Here is a 20,765-nt window from a genome sequence, read left to right as displayed (position 1 = left end):
ACCATCACCACAATGAAGATGTAGACTGTTTCCATCCACCCCAGAAATTCCCTCCTGCCTCCCTGTGGTCAGTTCCTGACATCCTGTCTTAGGCAACCACTGATATGTTTCTGCCATATTATGTCAGTTTTGCCTATTCTAACATTTTATATAAAAGGAATCTTATAGTTTATTTATTTTTTTGTACCTAGGTTTTCTTGATCATCCTAATGGTTTGAGATTTATCCATGTTGTTTGCATATTTCCTGCACTTCCAAAATAAACTGCTTGCACCTGAACCCTCATTAGGGTCGCCTTCTGGGGCAATCCAAATCAAGACAGCAACTGTGAGTCAGATATTAGAACAATTGTTATTGACAGAGTAAGGATAGATTGGCAAGCAAACAGATAAATGATAGGTAGGTAGATAAATAAATAGATGATAGATAATACATAAAATCAAGAAAAGAATGATTGGAAAGGAGAAGGATCACAGATTTTTTATCTGGAAAGTTTGTATTGATTACATTCATATTTCTTATTGAATGTTTAAAAATGGCAAATTTCAATTTTTTTCAAAGATTTTTATTGTGGAATTTCAAATCTATATAAAAGTAGACAGAATAGTATCATAAATTTCCATGTACCCATTTTCTGGATTCAGCTTTCTACCTACAGCCGTTCTGTTATGTTTGTACTTTTATCTACTACCCCACTCTATATAATTTTGAACAAAATACTAAATGTCATACCATTTCCCCTATGAAATGGCTAAAATATGAAAATATTTTAGCATGTTCATCTAAAAGATAAGGTCTTTTAAAACAACTATTTTAGAAACAACTATCACACACAGAGTAACAATTTCTTAATATCATAAAATGTCTAATTAGTATTAAATTTTTCAACTATCTAACAAATGCTTTTTTATAGTTTGTTTAAATCAAGATCCAAATAGGTTCCCTACATAGCCACTGATTGACATTTCTTTCAAGTCTCTTCTAATCCATACTCTCCCTCCTCTATCTCACTCTGTCTCTTGCACTTCATTTATTAAATAATTACTTGATATATTTTAATTTGCCCACATTTGGCTAAATCTAAGACAAATTACATTTTGCTTCGTTTGAGTCATGCAATTTATAACCCAGGGTTAATCCAGTGCTTTAACATGATTTCTTCTTTTTTGCAGACTAATGTTGGGAAGTTTTATTTGTATTTTGGGAGGCATTCTCAAAATGTAAATGCTTTGGAGGCTGTGGAAACAGACATATGTATATGAAAGTAAAATCAGGAGCGCTTAGAAGCTAGATAAGTAAAGAGAATGAGAAAGCCAGCAATAAGTGCCAAATTACTTTTTAAATCTAGAGATTGATCATGTCACTTTCTCGGCTTAAAATGTTTCTGTGGTTCTCTATCACACTGAGAATAAATTCAAAACTCCTTACTCTGGCCCTGTGTGACGTGGAACTGCCTTTGCAATCTCACCTTATTACCTAACTCTCTTATGATGATACGATCAATCAGATAGCCTTCTTGCCACACTTCTCACCCCAGTAGGGTTTGTGCGCTTGTTTTGTGCTCTGCTGGGTAATGCTTTTCCAGAATGTAAACAAGTCTTCTCAAGATGGAGGACTAAACAGATGCAGACTACACCCCAAGTTTAAAAACACAGAGCCAAACCTGAAAACAAAAGACACTGTTCCCGTGCCCCCAGAGGAATTTAACCCCAGTAACAAGGAGAAGTCAAAACCGCGTGGCCTGAAAATGCAAAATGGGACAGCCACTTTGGAAGACAGTTTGGCTGTTTCTTATAAAACTAAAACACATTCTTACCATCTGATCCAGCAATCACGATCCTTGGTATTTATCCAAGGGAGTCAAAAATATGTCCACACAAAAACCTGCACACGGATGTTTACTGCAGCTTTTTTCATAATTCACCCACCAAACTTGGAAGTAACCAAGATGTCCTTCAAGTAGGTGCAGGGATAAATAAACTGGTACACCAGACAATGGAATGTTATTCAGTGCTAAGAAAAAATGAGCTATCCAGCCATGAAAAGACATGAGGAAACAGATGTATATTACTTTGTGAAAGAAACCAATCTGAAAAGGCTACATACTGTATGATTACAACTATATGACTTTCTGGAAAAGGCAAAACTATGGAGACAGGAAAAAGATCAGTGGTTGCCAAAGGTAGGGAGGAAGGATGGATGAATAGGCAGAGTACAGAGGATTTTTAGGGCTGAGAAATTATCTGTATGATATGACAATGATGGCTACATGTCATTATACATTTATCCAAACCCACAGAGCATAGGACATCAAGAGTGAAGCCTTAGGTGAATTTTGTACTTTGGGTGATTATGATGGTTCAATGTAGGTTCATCAATTATAACAAACGTAGCACTATAGTAGGGGACATGGACAGTGGGGGAGCTTATGCATGTATGGGGACAGTGAGTATATGACAGATCTTTGTATTCTCCACTCAACTTTGCTGTGAACTTAAAACTTCTAAAAAATTATCTTAAAAAAATAAAACCACCAGGTGACTCATGCGAGGCTCTATATAAAATAAATACTCTGGAATTTTGACCTTGAACTCATGCTTAGAAATGGAATTACTCATGGGGCTTCCATGATGTTCCAGTGGTTAAGACTCTGCATTTCCAATTCAGGGAGCATGGGTTTAATTCCCTGTCAGGGAACTAAAAATCCACATGCCGTGTGGCTAAAATAAATAAATAAATAGAAAAGAAAAGAAATAGAATGGAATCACTCATGACAATAGCTCATTTGAGCATAGAAATCTGGACTGAAATTCACTTTCACAAACCCAGAAATCAAGAGCTATTATTTTTCACAGACCCTCCTTGAAAAAATTATTAAAGAATGAAACTAGAAAAAAAAAGGTTGTGTCATGTAAGAAGAATTAGTAAGGACAGAAATCAGCAAAAATTGACTGGAGAATCTAAATATTAATTGATTGTAAGTTGTGTAATTATTTAGAAATTTTAAATGTGCATTGATTGTAAGTAGCCTATTTGTCTGGTTTAAGAAATAATACCAGAAAAAAAATTAACAAAGATGGGAAGGGAGCATTTTGAGGAAATTTCAATTGTCCTCATCTTATTCAAAAGGAAAATAGAGATACAAACTTTGTAGATATTGCGTGCTCTCCAGGCCAGAATACTGGAGTAGGTAGCCTTTCCCTTCTCCAGGGGATCTTCTCAACCCAGGGATCGAACCCAGGTCTCCCACATTGTAGGTGGATTCTTTACCAGCTGAGCGACAAGGGAAGCCCAATTCGCTTCAGTCATGACCAACTCTTTGCAACCCTATGGACTGTATCCCACCAGGCTCCTCTGACCATGGGATTTTCCAGGCAAGGACACTGGAGTGGGTTGCCATGCCCTCCTCCAGGGGATCTTCCCAACCCAAGGATAGAACCCACATCTCTTACGTCTCCTGCAATGGCAGTCGGGTTCTTTACCACTAGCATCACCTAGGAAGCCCCATGTAGATAATAGTTTTTAAAACATAACCTTAAGTGTACATGTGAAATTTTTGAGTAACCACCAAGGGAACTGAAATAGAATATGGTAAAGGTTTTAAAAGGAAGCCAAAAATAAAAGAAAAAGAGAGCTCAAAGAAATAAAAACCATATGGTATTGGCATATGATAGACAAATAGGTCAATGAAATAGAGTAGAATACAGAAATAGAAGAATCCAGAAAGCTATACGATCGGTAAATGTTTTACAAAGCGTGACAGCCATTCAGTGGGGAAGATAAAGTCTGCTCAACAAATGGTTCTGGAACAACTGGATGACTATATGAAGGAAAGTGAACCTGATCTCTACTCCCACCAGCATGGGATACACAGTTCTATTCATCTCTCCAAACTCATTGGGCCATATGCTTAATGCGCGCGCCCGCGTGTGTATGTGTTTCTTGTACATGAAATAGTAGTTTTTTGTAACTGATTTATGTTGGGTTGCTCTGTGTCTCCGTTGCTGTGAGCAGGCTTTCTCTGGCCGTGACAAGCGGGGAGCTGCTCTCTAGGTGCTTTGCACAGGCTTCTTGTTGCCGTAGCCTCTTGCTGCGGAGCTCGGGCTGTAGGCGCCTGGCCGTCAGTGGCTGCAGCACGTAGGCTCAGGAGCTGTGGCTCTCAGACTCTGGCATGTGGGTTTAGTCGTGACTCACAGGATTAGGTGCTCTGCAACATGTGGACACTTCCTAGACCAGGGATCGAACCCATCCGTGTCCCCTGCACTGGCAGGCAGATTCTTATCTACTGTACCACCAGGAAAGTCCAATACTCGAGTTTTTAAAGTTCTACCAGAAATGATTAAGAATTCCTCTCAACCTTTGCTCTCAGCCTAAATATCACCTCCTCAGAGAGGTCCTCCATAACCACTCTAGACGTTTAGCACCTTCAGCATCTTGGATTGTACTGACTTCAGCCTGAAGAAGATAAAACGGTATCTGTCAGGCGAGTGCAGAGAAAAAGAGAGTGAGCCGGGCAGTCAGGCAAGAAAAGGAAATTTATCAGAGGGAAAAGAGAGGGTGACTGGCTCTTAAGGAGAACCAATGTTCTACCTTTCTGTCGGAGTCCTTCTTATACCCCACCAATGAGAAATTCTCTGAAGGGATGGTCACGTAGCCGGAGGTCTGGAATCTAGTGGTCTCACAGCTTTGAGAAGACAGGCGCCAGTGAGATAACAGGATGCCATTTGGGCAGTTTGGTCAGCCTCACAGATCACTGTGATTTATTCTTTGTTTGCGAGGTCGATATAACGAGCCATCTTTTCAATGAGATCCCATGTGGGCCCTATCATTATCCAGCCAAAATCCCTCACCCTTTTGCTCTACAATCTACCTCCATCCCCCCTGCTTCCTCTCTCTTCTTTTTTTGTCCAGCCCCTTCCTCTGTATGTTTGTCCCATTCCCTCCCACCAGCTGCAGCCTCTGCTCTATTCATCATCTTGTCTTCCCATCCCAATGTCTTCATCTTCCTCTACTGGAAATGCTTTCCAGGCCTCCTCTTCCAAGATGCTGGGGATCACAAGATAAGTGGTGATAACCACTCCTAACTGTTAATTTAGATTTTGAAACCTCATACGTGCCCTGCCTTCTGGTCATCCTGTCAGTCTCTCTGGTTTTTCAGTACCTAATGATTTGCTGTTGAGAATCCAAAATCATTTCTGATGCCCCTGGAACAGAAGGCTTCACCAGGAAAGTGGAACTGAAGCTGGATTCCTACCTTTTCTTCTCTAAATGTTACTTGCTCATCCCCTTGGATGTGATGCGGATTCTGTCCTCACAGGGTGCCTTTTAAGGAAGGTTGATAGAAACTGTCCTTGGATATCATAAAGCTCAGCAAGGCTTACATGCACAGTTGCACAGGTTGTACACTTCACAACATACCCTGCTAAGGCAGTAAGAGGGGCCTGAAATCCAGCCTTCACTCCCCTAAAAAAGATTTACTAAAAAAGATGTACAACTTGAGAGTTAAGTTTCATTTGGGACAAAATGACGACTGCAGCCTGGGAGGCAATATCTCAGATAGCCCTGAGAGACTGCTCCAAAACAGCAGTGGGGGAAGGTCAATAGATAAGGTTTTGGTGAAGGGGGAGTTCAGTACCATGAGGCACTCATTTTACAAAAGGTTTTTTGTTAGTCATGAGAATCTGACGTCACCATGAAGGGATTTAGTGCTTCTCTAGATATGAGGAGATGCAAGGACTGAGATCATAATATCTGTTCCTAAAAACATCCAACTATCTGAAGACCTGTCCCACAGGATTCCCTGGAGCACAGAATGCCTCACTCCAGCAGCCAGAACTCCCTTAGCGGGTGTTGAAGGTCAACAGCTATAGCAGCATGGGGTTCAATCTCCGTCAGTCAGTCAGTTCAGTCGCTCAGTCATGTCTGACTCTTTGTGACTCCATGAACCGCAGCACGCCAGGCCTTCCTGTCCATCACCAACACCCAGAGTTTACTCAAACTCATGTCCATCGAGTCGGTGATGCCATCCAGCCATCTCATCCTCTGCCGTCCCCTTCTCCTCCTGCCCCCAATCCCTCCCAGCATCAGGGTCTTTTCCAGTGAGTCAACTCTTTGCATGAGGTGGTCAAAGTATTGGAGTTTCAGCTTCAGCGTCAGCCCTTCCAATGAACATCCAGGACTGATCTCCTTTAGGATGGACTGGTTGGATCTCCTTGCAGTCCAAGGGACTCTCAAGAGTCTTCTCCAATACAACAGTTCAAAAGCATCAATTTTTCAGTGCTCAGTGTTCTTCACAGTCCAACTCTCACATCCATACATGACCGCTGGAAAAACCAGAGCCTTGACTAGACAGACGGACCTTTGTTGGCAAAGTAATGTCTCTGCATTTTAATACGCTATCTAGGTTGGTCATAAGTTTCTTTCCAAGGAGTAAGCGTCTTTTAATTTCATGGCTGCAATCACCACCTGCAGTGATTTTGGAGCCCAAAAAAATGAAGTCTGACACTGCTCCCACTGTTTCCCCATCTATTTCCCATGAAGTGACATCCTGGAATGTGAAGTCAGGTGGGCCTTAGAAAGCATCACTATGAACAAAGCTAATAGAGGTGATGGAATTCCAGTTGAGCTATTTCAAGTCCTGAAAGATGATGCTGTGAAAGTGCTGCACTCAATATGCCAGCAAATTTGGAAAACCCAGCAGTGGCCACAGGACTGGAAAAGGTGAGTTTTCATTCCAATCCCAAAGAAAGGCAATGCCAAAGAATGCTCAAACTACCGCACAATTGCACTCATCTCACACACTAGTAAAATAATGCTCAAAATTCTCCAAGCCTGGCTTCAGCAATACATGAACAGTGAACTTCCATATGCTCAAACTGGTTTTAGAAAAGGCAGAGGAACCAGAGATCAAATTGCAACATCCGCTGGATCATCGAAAAAGCAAGTGTTCCAGAAAAACATCGATTACTGCTTTATTGACTATGCGAAAGCCTTTGACTGTGTGAATCACAATAAACTGTGGAAAATTCTGAAAGAGATGGGAATACCAGACCACCTGACCCAACTCTTGAGAAACCTATATGCAGGTCAGGAAGCAACAGTTAGAACTGGACAGGGAAAAACACACTGGTTCCAAATAGGAAAAGGAGTATGCCAAGGCTGTATATTGTCACCCTGCTTATTTAACTTATATGCAGAGTACATCATGAGAAATGCTGGGCTGGAGGAAGCACAAGCTGGAATCAAGATTGGAGAAATATCAATAGCCTCAGATATGCAGATGACACCACCCTGATGGCAGAAAGTGAAGAAGAACTAAAGAGCCTCTTGATGAAAGTGAAAGAGGAGAGTGAAAAAGTTGGCTTAAAGCTCAACATTCAGAAAACTAAGATCATGGCATCTGGTCCCATCACTTCTTTGGAAATATGCTGTCTAGGTTGATCATAACTTTCCTTCCAAGGAGTAAGCGTCTTTTAATTTCATGGCTGCAATCACCATCTGCAGTGATTTTGAAGCCCAGAAAAATAAAGTCAACCACTGTTTCCACTGTTTCCCCATCTATTTGCCATGAGGTGATATACTTGAATACTATAAATATTCAAGATGAAAGGGTAAATTTTGTGTTCATCAATGAAAATGTCTTGCACAAACACTTAAATCTTACCAAAAAGTAATACCCATTCTAAAGAATAGCGTTTTCAGTTAGGACCTTCTCTGTATGGAATTACTTACATCTCGGACAGTAAGGAGAGAGAGTACAGGACAAGTCAAAGAAAGAGGTTACGTGCTATACAGCAGTGAATTATTACCTATTAATCAAAACAGGAAGAAGAACAGAAAACAGAACCAAACAAAATTATCTCTGTGGTAGAATTCCTAGGGCAATTACCAGAGGCCAGAACACTCTCATGTGGATGGAAGAACCTGAGAAAAACAAATAATTGAGGACAAAAGTTTTGAGTTTCTTTGTTGATCTTCCTGCTTCCCATGGTAAACTGGGATTTTCACTTTACTCATCTCCATATTTTGCAATATGGTAAACAGGTTTTGCGGTGATCCAGGACAGGGTGTCCAACCACACTAGACACAGTGTACCTACCACTGTTCTTCTAGCCAAGTGTGATTTCAATAGTCTAGAATTGCCAGTGATCAGATGAAATCTTTGATTCCCACCATGGGGCCCAGAAAGAGTTTTGCATCACCTTTTCCCTGAGGGAGCATGCTCACAGATTTTGGGGCATGTGTGTGTGCTCTGTTGCTCAGCTGTGTCTGACTCAGCTCTTTGTGACTCCGTGGACTGTAGCCCACAAGGTTCCTCTGTCCATGGAGTTTTCCAGGCAATAATACAGGAGTGGTTTGCCATTTCCTCCTCCAGGGGGTCTTTCTGACCCAGGGATTGAACCCAAGTCTCCTGCATCTCCTGCAGTGCAGGTGGATTCTTTATTGCTGAGCTACCAGGAAGCCCCCACAGACTTTGGGATAAAACCCCAAAATAAATTTTAACAGAAATAATTGCCTTTCGATGGAAGAGGGCCACTAAACCATCATATCACCTACCCTAACCTCCTTTATTTTTCTCTTTAGTTTCATCTCTTTCTTCCTCTCCTACAATATTGTGACTTTGTCTTTTTTCTCCATCAAGCATGATTTTACTCTTCCTTCTTCACTGAATTCCTCCTACAGTGTGTATTTTTCAGGAACTAATCCTGTTGCAAAAGATAGAAACCCAACTCAAAATAGATGAAAGAAAATTTATAAGTTCACACAATTTGGAAATCAGTCCAAACGGTAGATATGCAGGTATAGCCAAATCAAGGGACTCAAACTATGTCATCACTCTTTGATTTTTCTTCATCATTCTGGTACATTTTCCTCTATCCTGTCTTTATTCTCGACCAGATTCTCCTCTGTGGGGTCTAAAAGCTGCAGTTTAACATGGACATTACAGTGGGAAAGGATAGCCTTTTTCTCCCAGTGCCCATTAGCAATCCTCCCACAGTCAGGAGTCATGACTAGTTCTTCTTTGGTCATGAGTCCACCTCTGAACCAATCACTGGATCCAAGAGTATAAATTGATTGGCCAGCCTGGGTCACATGCCCACCTCTATGACGGGGGTGTGAAGTCCGTTGAATGACCATCTCACTAAAATCCTCCACCAAAGGAATGCTAGGCAGGCAAAAGAATAAGCAACTTCAGACTACAAACTTATATTCAAACTTTATATTCATTCCCAACTTCCTTTCCTTTTGCTTCTTGTTTCTTGCTGTGGAATTCTAATCTGGATATTAAGCTGAGTCTCTCAAACAACCACCTCGTCCTGCCATGGACACCCTACACTTGAGATCCCAGGAGAAATATTGGCTTATAAGATAAACCAACAGAGAAACATTGTTTGGAACTTCTCTAGACCAAGTGTTCAAGGGTTCTGGGTCCCTGAGTGGACCTTTATGTGTGAGTTGGACTGGAGACTTACTGGGCGGGAGGTACCAACACCTCATCAGAGCCATTTGAATGGAATTACTCTTCCTCAGAATTACATCATCCAGAATGGCATCCCAAAACACAGATTTATCACCAGTATAATGAAACTCATGAAATTTAATGTTCCATTCAGTAATGTAGTAAAGTTTATATTTAGATCTTTATCAGCTCCCTATGTAATAAAAGAAATCATATTTTTTTTTTTGCCACATGCTTTTTTCTGATTCCTTCCTCCTATCCTAGGTTGTTAGGATGGCCCACTTCCCTCTGCCAGCATTGGGAAAATACAGAAAATGAAGAGATAAATGGGGCGTGGGTAAGGTTTTGTATGTAATTTGCATGTGATGCTGTGTGCCCGGGTATTAAATGTACCTTGCATCCTGCCCTTGAACAGAAAGCAGGACTGGGGAAGATAAAATAGTTTTTGCCAAGAGTCCTGTTGCTGAAACATCTGTTCATTATGCCTTCTTCCCCTAAGAATATGACAAATTCCCCAATATTTGGGCTTCCCTCTGCCATTAGCTCTTACTGTTTTATTGTAGTAAACCAGGGACATCAATTACTGTGCAGACATGGTCCAGACATGGAGTTTTGTATGTAGTACTTGTCTCTCTTATTTTCTGAGAACCTGCAGGTATTGTGCTAAAATTGACATATACCTAACTTATATGGTTTTAGAGTTTTTAAAATCTGGACCATTTTTAACATCTTCATTGAATTTGTTACAGTATTGTTTTTGTTGTTTATGTTCTGGTTTCTTGACCATGAGGCACATGGTCAACCAGGGACTGAACCCACACCCCTGCATCGGAAGGCAAAGTCCTCACCATTAGATCTCCATGGAAGTCCCCAAAATTTATTTTAATGCTTATTAATACTTAAAGGTAACTTAGCCTCTTCTGATTTAAAACAGGGTCTCCAGGTGACTGTGAAGTAGAATTCCAGATCCCTTCCCCTACCATCTCTTTCTCTTTTGCTTGCCCTAATCCTCAGAATCTGGGTCCATAGGAGCTGGTGTGTTTTCAAAGCACCAGGGAAGCAGTGGTGTCTCATCTTCACCGGCTTTCTGGTTGGATTTCTCATCCTCACATCAGCCCCTAGCTCAAGTGGCCCCTGCTACAATATTCCCCCAAACCACCCTACAGACGCCCTGGGTCTTCATCCTGGAGTTCTCTTCCTCTCTCCATGAGCCTCAGTGACATTTCCAGACCTCCCACTTCTGCCCAAACCCAAGGGGTCATGGCCAGAGTGGTGGTGAGAGGTGGTCAGTCTTTCTCCAATCAAATAGACTGCACTGTGGTTTCTTTCCCTTTGTTGTTGTTTTTTGTTGCTAAGTCATGTCCATCTCTTTTGTGACCCCAAAAGATGGCCATAAATTCTCCATGGGGTTGAAAAATAGAAAAAGAACCTGCACATTCTAGAAAGGAAATGAGACAAAGAGAGGTTTGCGATGAGCAAGATGTCTGGATCTCTGCTTCCCTCGTGTCAAGCTGGTTTTCTTTCGAGTTACTTTCATGCCCCCTCTGTTCTCCAGCTCCTCCCCTTTTACCTCTACCAAGTGAACTTGGCTACACCTTCCTTAGTATCTCACGTTGCTCCCTTCAGCTGAACTTCTGCAAGTAACGATGCTGGCTTTTCCATTCTGCATGTTCATATGGAGGCCACAGGGATGGTTACCATGGACACCAATCCAACCAAAAGACCTCAGGGCCCGTGCTTGAGATGGGAGGCCTCATCCTGTTATCCCCAGGGCTCCTTGGGTAGATGAAGGGAGAAGAGGGGCATGAACCACTGGTTACAGACAATGAATCCAATGCCCTTAATGGAGTAGTTGCAGTGAGACATCAGTGCACAGTGAGAAAGACTCAATGTCACTGTGGTCCTTGCCATTTCTTCCTTTTCTTCTCCCATCCTGCTCTCTTTTCTTCCTTCATCTCTCTTTCTCTTCCCCTCTCCTGTCAGGCAGTGGAATCCAACCTGGATTTCAATTCTAGCTCTGCCTTTTGCTAGCTGTGTGACAATGATCGAGGAATTTAACCTCTCTGATACTTAATTCCCTTGTCTATTAAACAGGGGTGAAGATACCTACCTCCGTTCTCTAATGAGAACTAGATGAGAGAATGTCTGATATCTATTCAGGGCAAAGTAAACACCCAATTAATGCTCTCCATGGTGATCATGTCTCCCCTTCAGTAAGTTCTATTGAAACTATGCAACTCAGATTGGGACTCAAACCCACTGTCCTTTTTTTATTTCCAAGTTTTTATTTATTTTATTATTTTTGGCTGCCTTGGGTCTTCATTGCTGCACATGGGCTTCTCATTGCGGTGGCTTCTCTTGTTGCAGAGCACAGGCTCCAGTGAGCACAGGCTTCAGTAGTTGCGGCGCATGGGTTTAGTTACCCTGTGGCATTTCAGCACATGGGATCTTTCCAGACCAGGGATCAAAACCTATGTCCTCTGCAATGGCAAGTGGATTCCCAACCACTGAACCACCAGGGAAGCCCCTCAAACCCATTGTATTTTAATTGAAATCGCCTACCTGGTCTCAGGACTTAATGAAGCTCAGGTTTTTTATGTCTCATCACAGAAGAGTGATAGGTAAAAAGCAGATTTATTGAGAAAGATATACACTCCACAGACCGAGTGTGGGCCATCTCAAAAGGCTTGGAGATCAGCCCTGAAATATGGGACAGTCAGTTTTTACGGGCTGGGTGATTTCATAAGCTAACAGGTGAATGGCAGGGTCACTCCAACTGTTTCAGGGAAGGGGTAAGGATTTTCAGGAATTGGAGCACTGCCCGCCTTCTGGCCTTTTATGGTCAGCTTCAGAACTGTCCTGACACCTGTGAGTGTGTCATTTAGCTAATAAATTACAATGAGCGCCCAGCAACTTGGGTCTAGTTGGTTCTAACCAGCTTTTTTTGGTCATATGCTCAATGGAGCATATGCTCAATTCTTTTAAAAGTTGTGCCCTGCCCCCTTCCCTCCTGTCTCCCTATTCAACCAACAGAATTCACAGGGGCTGCAAGGAAGGAAGTCACAACTTTAATGAGAAGCTTGGGATTCCTTTTTATTCCAAGATGCTTAACATTTCCCACTGATTTGCCTACATAGCCTCATCCTCCCAGTTAGATGTGCTTAACACTCTGGGCATCTTCTTACTGTAGGTATGCATTTTTCTGCTAAGATAATCAAATACGCCAGTAGGGCTGAAGGAAGCAAAACAGAGCCATGAATAAGACAATTTCCCCGGCGCATAAAATGCAAAGGGGCTCTGAGCAGAGATGGCATGCCGAACGTCCAGGAGCACTGGGGAGATGTCCGGATCAGAGGAGGTTTTCATTAACTGGAGAAAACTACGTTCGCTAAGGATATAGTCCTGGCCGTAGTCCTCTTGCACTTCAGGGGAGAGGTTGTCCAGGACAGTTCTCTCCAGCTTCTCCCACATTTGACTCGTGCCTGAGATGTCTGAGATGCGAGGAAAAAAAGAGAGGCTCAGATGCTGGGAAGGCCAGAACAGGCATGTCCTACCCCTGATTGGGAAGAAGGCTCTTGTGAATTGGCTTCTGTCAGGAAGGACATTCTCAAATGCCTTTTAAAGTAAGTGTTTTGCTTTTTTATTTTTTTAAGATTTTTGGATGTGGGTCATTTTTAAAGTCTCTACTGAATTTGCTACAGTATTGTTTCTGTTGTTGATTTTCTGGTTTTTTTTTTTTTGGTCAGAGAGGCATGTGGAATCTTAGCTCTCCCACCAGGGATTGAACCCACACCCCCTGCACTGGAAGGTGAAGCCTTAACCACTTGACCTCCAGGGAAATCCTAAAGTATGTGCTTTATAATGGCAATTCTATTCTTTTAAACAGGCATACAGAACAGGGCACAGAGGACTAGGTTTCCACAAACTAAACAGCTCATGTAACCAGCAGCCAGACCAAGAAGAGGAAAAACCAGCCAAGGCTGCTTTCCCAGAAGCAACTGTTCCAATGAACAGAATAGAGTTTTACCTGACTTTAAATGCACACACACATGGGTACATGTATTGTGTAGTCAGTAGCTTTCCATTCTGTAAACATACCATAAATTATTGATCTGTTATACTATGATGGCCGTTGGGGTTGTTTTCAATTTGAGGCTCTTACAAAGAGTGCTGCCACAAACATTCTAGTACATATCTTTTCATGACTGTTATATACAATATAAAATAAAATGTATGTATTATCTATGCCAACGTACCAAGTCACCTCTGTCTGACTCTTTTCAACCCTATGGGCTGTGGCCCGTTAGGCCCCTCTATTCACTTTTAAAAATATAGCAGTAATGCCTGTGTATAAAGTTAAATATATAACATTGGGAATTCCCTGGTAGCCTAGTGGTTGGAATTCCAGGTTTCCACTGCCATTGTCCAGGCTAAATCCTTGGTCAGGGAAGGTCCCAAAAGCCTTTCAGCCAAAAAAGAAAAAAAAGTTAAAAAATAAGTAATTTTGAACATGATTTTTTTAATATGATTTTATCTATTTAATAAATATAATTTTCATTTTAAATAACACATTAAAATTTAACACATAATGATATGTGATTAAATACATAACCACAATTTAATATAGAAGTAAATTCTTGCTTATTATAGAAAATTTAATAATATCTATGTGCTGTGCTGTGCTTAGTCGCTCAGTCATGTCCAACTCTTTGTGACCTCATGGTCTATCCCACCAGGCTCCCCTGTCCATGGAATTCTCCAGGCAAGAATACTGGAGTGGGTTGCCATGCCCTCCTCCAAGGGATCTTCCCAACCCAAGATCGAACCCAGGTCTCCCTCATTACAGGCCAACTCTTTACCATCTGAACCACCAGGGAAGCCCAAGAATACTGGAGTGGGTAACCTACCCCTTCTCTAGGGGATCTTCCTGACCCAGGAATCAAACCAAGGCCTCCTGCATTGCAGACAGGTTCTTTACCAGCTGAGCTACCAGGGAAGCCCAAATATATCTATATATTTACTTTAAAATATAGTAGCAATGTCTGCTTATTATACAAATAATGAATAATAAGGAGATGCATATTTTTAAAAATTAATCTCCTCTGAGGTCACTCACAGTTTTGTGTGTCCTTTTACAGTCCCTTCTACTTCATAAACATATAGGTGTATGTTTGACTTCAGCTTAACTTCATTTCATTTGTGTTTTCACAAACAAAACACAGAAAGGATCATACTATATGTGCTTTCATTGGAAAACACATACACTATGTATTTTTTGTTTGTTTGCAGGTTTTGGTTTTGGTTTGCTTGCTTAGTAATAAATCACAGACCTGCCTCCTGGTCAATAGCTCAAGGTTTAAACCAGAGCTGCAGAATTTTCCACCGAGCAGTTTTTAGTCACTGCTTCTCAATCAAAGGACGACCCAGTCATTCCTAGGTTTCCCCATTTCAGGCAGCACTGCCATCAACAACCTTGCACAATATATTCTTTTGTTTTTCACCCTTTACTTCTTTGGGCTACTTGTCCCCAAAGGGTGATGATCTGGTCAAAAAGCAGGTATATTTTGAATTTTAATAGCTACTGCCAGATTACTTTCCAGAAAGGTTGTAGCGACCCACACTCTGTCCTGCAAAGTGTGTGATTGCACACGGGTTGCCGTGGGGGTGAGTCTTGTTTGCCAGCCTGGGTGACTCCTGGATATCAGAACAGTGAGGGAGCCTGGCTAATCCAGTTATACTCAAGGAAATGCAAACAGGGTTTCAATTGCTCATTTCTTTTCATGAAGGCATGACACCCTGACACCCTACTTAAAGAAATGATTACCCTGACAATTACTACTCACCACTCGGGGGCTTCTTTAACTTCGAAAGCATGTTTGCATGAACTATGGTTCCTCCAGTTGCTTCTTCCCTAGTCTCTGCTCTCACAGACTAGGTGGGTTTCTTTTCCTCTCCACTTCCTCCCTCCCTGAACATCTCATGGACTTTCTAACCACTCTTGCACCTGCCCTGTTCACAATCCCCAAAGCTATGTTTATATCAATAAAGCCACCAGCCTTTGATCAAACTTCATCTGCCTCTTCCGACATACAGTTGCCCATCCCCTGCCACTTTGAGGCCATACACAAAAAAACTATTAAGATGACCTGATTCCAAATCCAAACACTACCTCATTTCAGCTCTGGGGCTTGAGAAATTCCTTAACTCCTCTGAGCCACAGTTTTCTACCTAAAAAATGGGATTATTATGATGCCTACCTCATGTGTGCTCAGTTGCTCAGTCGTGTCGAATCCTTGTGACCCCCATGGACTGTAGCCCTCCATCCGTGGGTTTTGCCAGGCAAGAATACTGGAGTGGGTTGTCATTTCCTTCTCCAGGGGATCACATAAAATCTTTTTTTGTTTTTTTTAACATAAAATCTTAAAATGTGCTTGGAGTGCAAAATGTTTTAGCTATTTTTATTGCAAGGGACCCCAAAAATCTGACGCCTCCTTGAATGTCTTCAGAAATTCTGTGTCCCTAAAGATTCCTTTCCTCATCTCCCAATTCAAATGTCATTCTCCAAACATAAGTCCTCAGCCCTTTATCATTTGGCCTCTTGCCTTTAGAGAGCCCAGCAAATATCAGCTTTATTTTTCATTTTACTTATTCTTTTTGGCCCCACTGTGTGGCATATGGTGGGATCTTCCCCGTGATCAGGGGTTGAACCCCAACCCCCTCAGTGGAAGCACGGAGTCCTAACCACTGAACTGCCAGTGAAGTGAAAGTCGCTCAGTCGTCTCCGACGCTTTGAGACCCCATGGACTATACAGTCCAGGGAATTCTCCAGGCCAGAATACTGGAGTGGGTAACCTTTCCCTCTCCAGAGGATTTTCCCAACCCAGGGATTGAACCCGGATCTCCCACAATGCAGACAGATTCTTCACCAACTGAGCCACAAGGGAAGCCCAAGAATACTGGAGTGGGTGGCCCATCCCTTCTCCAGCGGATCTTCCCCACCCAGGAATCAAACCAGGGTCTCCTGCATTGCAGGTGGATTCTGAGCTATCAGGAAAGCCCACTGGGCCTCCAGGGTAGTCCCCAAATGTCAGCTGTAAATTGAGAGCAGCTCAGTTTATGATATAAAAGAACCAGGCACTACACCAAGGGATCTGATTTCTAATTCCCCACCATTGTGGCGTCATAGATGTCCATGCTGGAATATCTGTTACCCACCTACTGCAGTGTCCTCACCTGGTGAGTGATATCAATTAGACGTACCCCTCAGGGCTGTGATGTAAATTAAGACATATACAGAAAGGATGGGAGTAAAATTGGAATGATAATTAAGGGAACAATTTAGAATTATCCAGTAAAGTTGAAGATAATGAAAATCTATGATCCAGTCATCTCATTCCTGGGTATGTGTTATAGGAAAAGCCACACACACACACACACACACACACACACACACACACACACACACCCCACAGTACGTGTGCCAGGAGTTCCACAGAATTGTTTACAATTGTCCAAAGAAGAAAGAAAGAAAGGAGAAAAAGTCGCTCAGTCGTCTCTGACTCTTTGTAACCCCATGAACCGTAGCCAGGCTACTCTGTCCATGGAATTCTCCAGTCCAGAATACTGGAGTGGGTAGACATTCCCTTCTCCAGAGGATCTTTTTGACTCAGGGATCGAATCCAGATCTCCTGCATTACAGCCAGATTCTTTACCGTCTGAGCTACCAGGGAAGTCCAAAGCAACTCAAATATCCCATTGATAAGTAGAAAAATCTGTGGCATATTCACAGACTATATCACAGCAATGAAAATGAATGAACTACAGCTATGCACAGCACAAATGAATTGTGAAAACATAATATTTTGTGAAAAAAGACAGACACAAAAGATTACATACATGTTGATTCTGTTCAAAGCTCAAAAACCAATAAAGCCAAACTATTGTTTGAGGATGCATGCATGCATGAAACACTGTCAAGAATAGCAAATAAACAATTGTTAGAAAAAGTGCAGGAGGTTAAGTGTTGCAGGGAGGAGAGAGCCAAAAGTAGAGAAGACCATATGGGGGCTTCTGGGAGCTGGGAATGCTTTGTTTTTTGATCTGGACGTTAAGTGCGCGAGTTTCTATAACAATTTACTAAACTGTGTATATGTGATATATTTCTCAATTTAAAAAATAAGATCAACAGCATCAGGAAGGAATGTATGGAAAATGGCTAGTGCCTGATAAGAGCAGCTCCCCCCAAATGCTAGCGATGACAATTCACTGGGTCCTTGAAACAGTCACTTAATTGCAGGGCTGCTGTCTGGTCCATAGTGCATCCCACATCTCTGTGTTAGAAGTTTACGTTGGCTGTGTCAGCAAGCCCTCAATCCTCCTGCCAGTCCACCATTCTCCCCTTTTCCACTAGCTGTCAGCCAGCTTCCTTGCTCTGTCTCTCAGGCTGGCACATTTGGCATCGTCTCCAACCCACCCTCCTTCTCCATCAACTCCCCTCAACTCTTCTCCCCACCCAGAGAGTCCCCAAGCTGAAAACTCCTCCCCAGACTTCACCTACCCCCTCCTACTGTTCTGGTCCCACCTCTCAACCTGGATGGGTCAGGTGTCTTTCCCCAGGTTTCCTTCCCAGATGAACCCTTTCACCCTCTCCTGGCTCCTCCTGGACAGCTCTGGGAGACTCCTGGCTGCCAAATACTTCAAGACAAAGTTCTGCTTTTCTCTTTGATTTACATCTGGTATGTTTGAGTTAACATTCAAACCTCTAGGGTTTGTTCCTTAGTGTGTTAGGCATCCTTCTCCCAGTGTGTGGTTTTTTATTAGACATGCTTTTTTACATCTTCGCTTAAATCACCAATTAAATGTTTGATGGCCCAGAACTAAGGACTGAGCCATGGGGGGTCATCTGCCTCTCCCTAGAGTCCAGAAATTCAGCAAGAGGAGAAGAAAGGACAGCCATCTCCTCCCAGGGTAGAAGGAGGCAGATCATATCCATATCCTCCAGAAGGGACGAGGTGGTGTTTGAAAAAATACATGACATCAATATAATTCGTTGGTGTGAGGAAGCAGGGGAGCAACTCTACATTGCAAAGCCAGGCACTTGACTGTCAGTGCTTGAAAAGTGGGGGGAGGGTGTTGATCCCTGGGTCAGGAAGATTTCCTGGAGGAGGGCATGGCAACCCACTCCAGTATTCTTGCCTGCTGAATCCCATGGACAGAGGGACCTAGGGGACTACAGTCCACAGGGTCCCAAAGAGTCGGACACGACTGAAGCGACTGATACACGCTTAAAGAGGCCCACCCATCCCAACCCCATTTTGGCCCACCACTGGCGGGGTTGATTGGACCTTTGTCAGAACAGAACCTCTGTCAGAATCTCTTCCAGAATGAACACTGCAGGGCTCTTGGGCTCAGACACCTACTTGTCTTGAAGCCTCCGGGCTGGATGACAGAGACTTTAACTCCCCATTTGGACAGCTCTTGTCGCAGGATTGATGAAAACATGATCAGAGCTGCCTTGGATGAGCCATAGGCTGCCATCTTCTGCATTGGAACCCCTCCTAGGGAACAACGAGAAGAAAAAAAAAAAAAAATCAGGTCTGAGGTTTTTATTTGTTCATCCACTAAGTTTTTAGATGGTACCTACTTCATGCCAGGAGCTGGTATCAGCGATGACTAACGCAGACAAAGGAAGACAAGGGCCCCCGGTACCCAAGTGTGTATTCCTGGTCACGCTGTTGTCTGGCTTCCTTTCCTTCTGCTTCCCACTGCGGTTCCATCACAGCTGGTCCAATGACAAGCCAAGTGTAAGGCTCAGTCTCTCCCAGCAATGAAGCTAATATAATAAAAAGCAGCTGCCCAACCTCTGACCTTCTGGTTTGGCCAACCTACATTCTGAGGTCCTGGGTGGACATACATTGAGGGAAGGAGGGGTAGAATGGGCACTGTTCACTCCATTACTGTACTTGTATTTGGGCTTAACACATTGCCACAAGGAGTAATAAACACCACAGGCAACTGTGGGACATCTCTGTAAGAGGATATGACCCGTCAGAATGGCCATCATCAAGAAGACTTTAAGTAATAAATGCTGGAGAGAGTTTGGTGAAAAGGGAACCCAATTACTGTGGACAGTGACTGCAGCCACGAAATGAAAAGATGCTTGCTCCTGGGCAGAAAATTGCAGTCCAGTAAAACTGGGGGGCAGAGAACACAGGCATTGAAGAGATATCTAGAAGAGCTAATATTAATTAGCATTATTCTTCTTACATGATTATTAAAGCTTTGGTCTCAGACTTCCCTGATGATCCAGCTGTTGAGACCCCACGCTTCCAGTGCAGAGGGTTCAGGTTTGACCCCTGGTGGGGAACCTAAGATCTCACAGGCCAGGCGATGCAGCAAAAAAAAAAAAAAAGAAAAAAAAAAAATTTTAAATAAATCTTTGGTCTGGCTCACATAACTTCCTTTTGGGAAACACTCTCCCTTACCCCTCTGTCTTTGCAGGAAGGCCGTCAGTCAGGGGTATTGTCATCATTAAGAGAGGCTGACTGGCCAATCATGCTCTTGCATCCCCTGGCCATGGAGACTGGGTTCAGGCTGTTCATGTGACCTCATCTGAGCAGAGTCCTGATATAGGTTGTGGAAGGGAGATAGCTTTACATTTATTCCTGGATTCCTACGTGTGATAATGGTGAAGCTCAGAACTCCTGGGGCCGATTTTGTCACCACCTCACAGAAGGTATGCAAAAGTGGCGACAAGCGAGTTCAGAAAGCTAGAGATGGAGGGTTGCGGACCAAAATGGAAATGGAGCTGGGAGAAGAGTTTATGATGACCTTGAAGCTTGTTTGCAACCAGTCAGTGAGCTCATAAACTCCTGCTTCCTTCTTTAAGTTCCTTTGAGGTTTGGCCCTGTCACTTAAAAGAAAGAGTCCTGAGGCTTAACTGATGTAATTTCAATATAGTATCTGGCAACTAATATTAAACTCTGATTCCTGCTTGCCACACATTTAAGCTGCTTCTTATTGAAGTGATTAAATTAAGAGTTCAAAATCCAATTCCTTCCTTTGACCCATGAGAAGGGCCAAAGAATCTAAAACAACTTGTTCAAACTTTCAACCCAGTTTGGACAGTTAGACTTGTCATTTCTTCGACGTTTTTAGAGATGAGGAGTACGTGGCCAGTTGGAAGACAGGTTAGCAGAGGGCAGCAGTTAAGGGCTGGCTTCCGGAGCCACCTGTGCCTGTGTTCAAAGCCAGCTAAAGTTAGGAAAACCAGTTCATGTTTATGACGCCAGTCTTTTGAACTGTAA

At 42.7% G+C, this 20,765-nt stretch overlaps 1 protein-coding gene across 1 annotated transcript in view; it reads right to left on the bottom strand.

Moving 5' to 3' along the window:
- Nucleotides 1–12,588: 12,588 nt before the first annotated feature.
- Nucleotides 12,589–20,765, bottom strand: part of HSD17B2 (hydroxysteroid 17-beta dehydrogenase 2) — an 84,238-nt gene continuing 76,061 nt past the window's right edge. Inside the window, exons 4-5 of the mRNA XM_065920436.1 lie at nucleotides 18,879–19,016; nucleotides 12,589–12,950 (exon numbers count right to left, since the gene is read on the bottom strand). Of these exons, the coding sequence (XP_065776508.1) occupies nucleotides 12,589–12,950; nucleotides 18,879–19,016 (500 nt within the window). The remainder of the gene's footprint in view (nucleotides 12,951–18,878; nucleotides 19,017–20,765) is intronic.

This window comes from Muntiacus reevesi, chromosome 2 (assembly GCF_963930625.1).
Source record: "Muntiacus reevesi chromosome 2, mMunRee1.1, whole genome shotgun sequence".
NCBI classification, from domain to species: domain Eukaryota; kingdom Metazoa; phylum Chordata; class Mammalia; order Artiodactyla; family Cervidae; genus Muntiacus; species Muntiacus reevesi.
The sequence above is the reverse complement of the archived record's forward strand: the minus strand, read 5'-3'. Positions and strand labels throughout refer to the sequence as shown.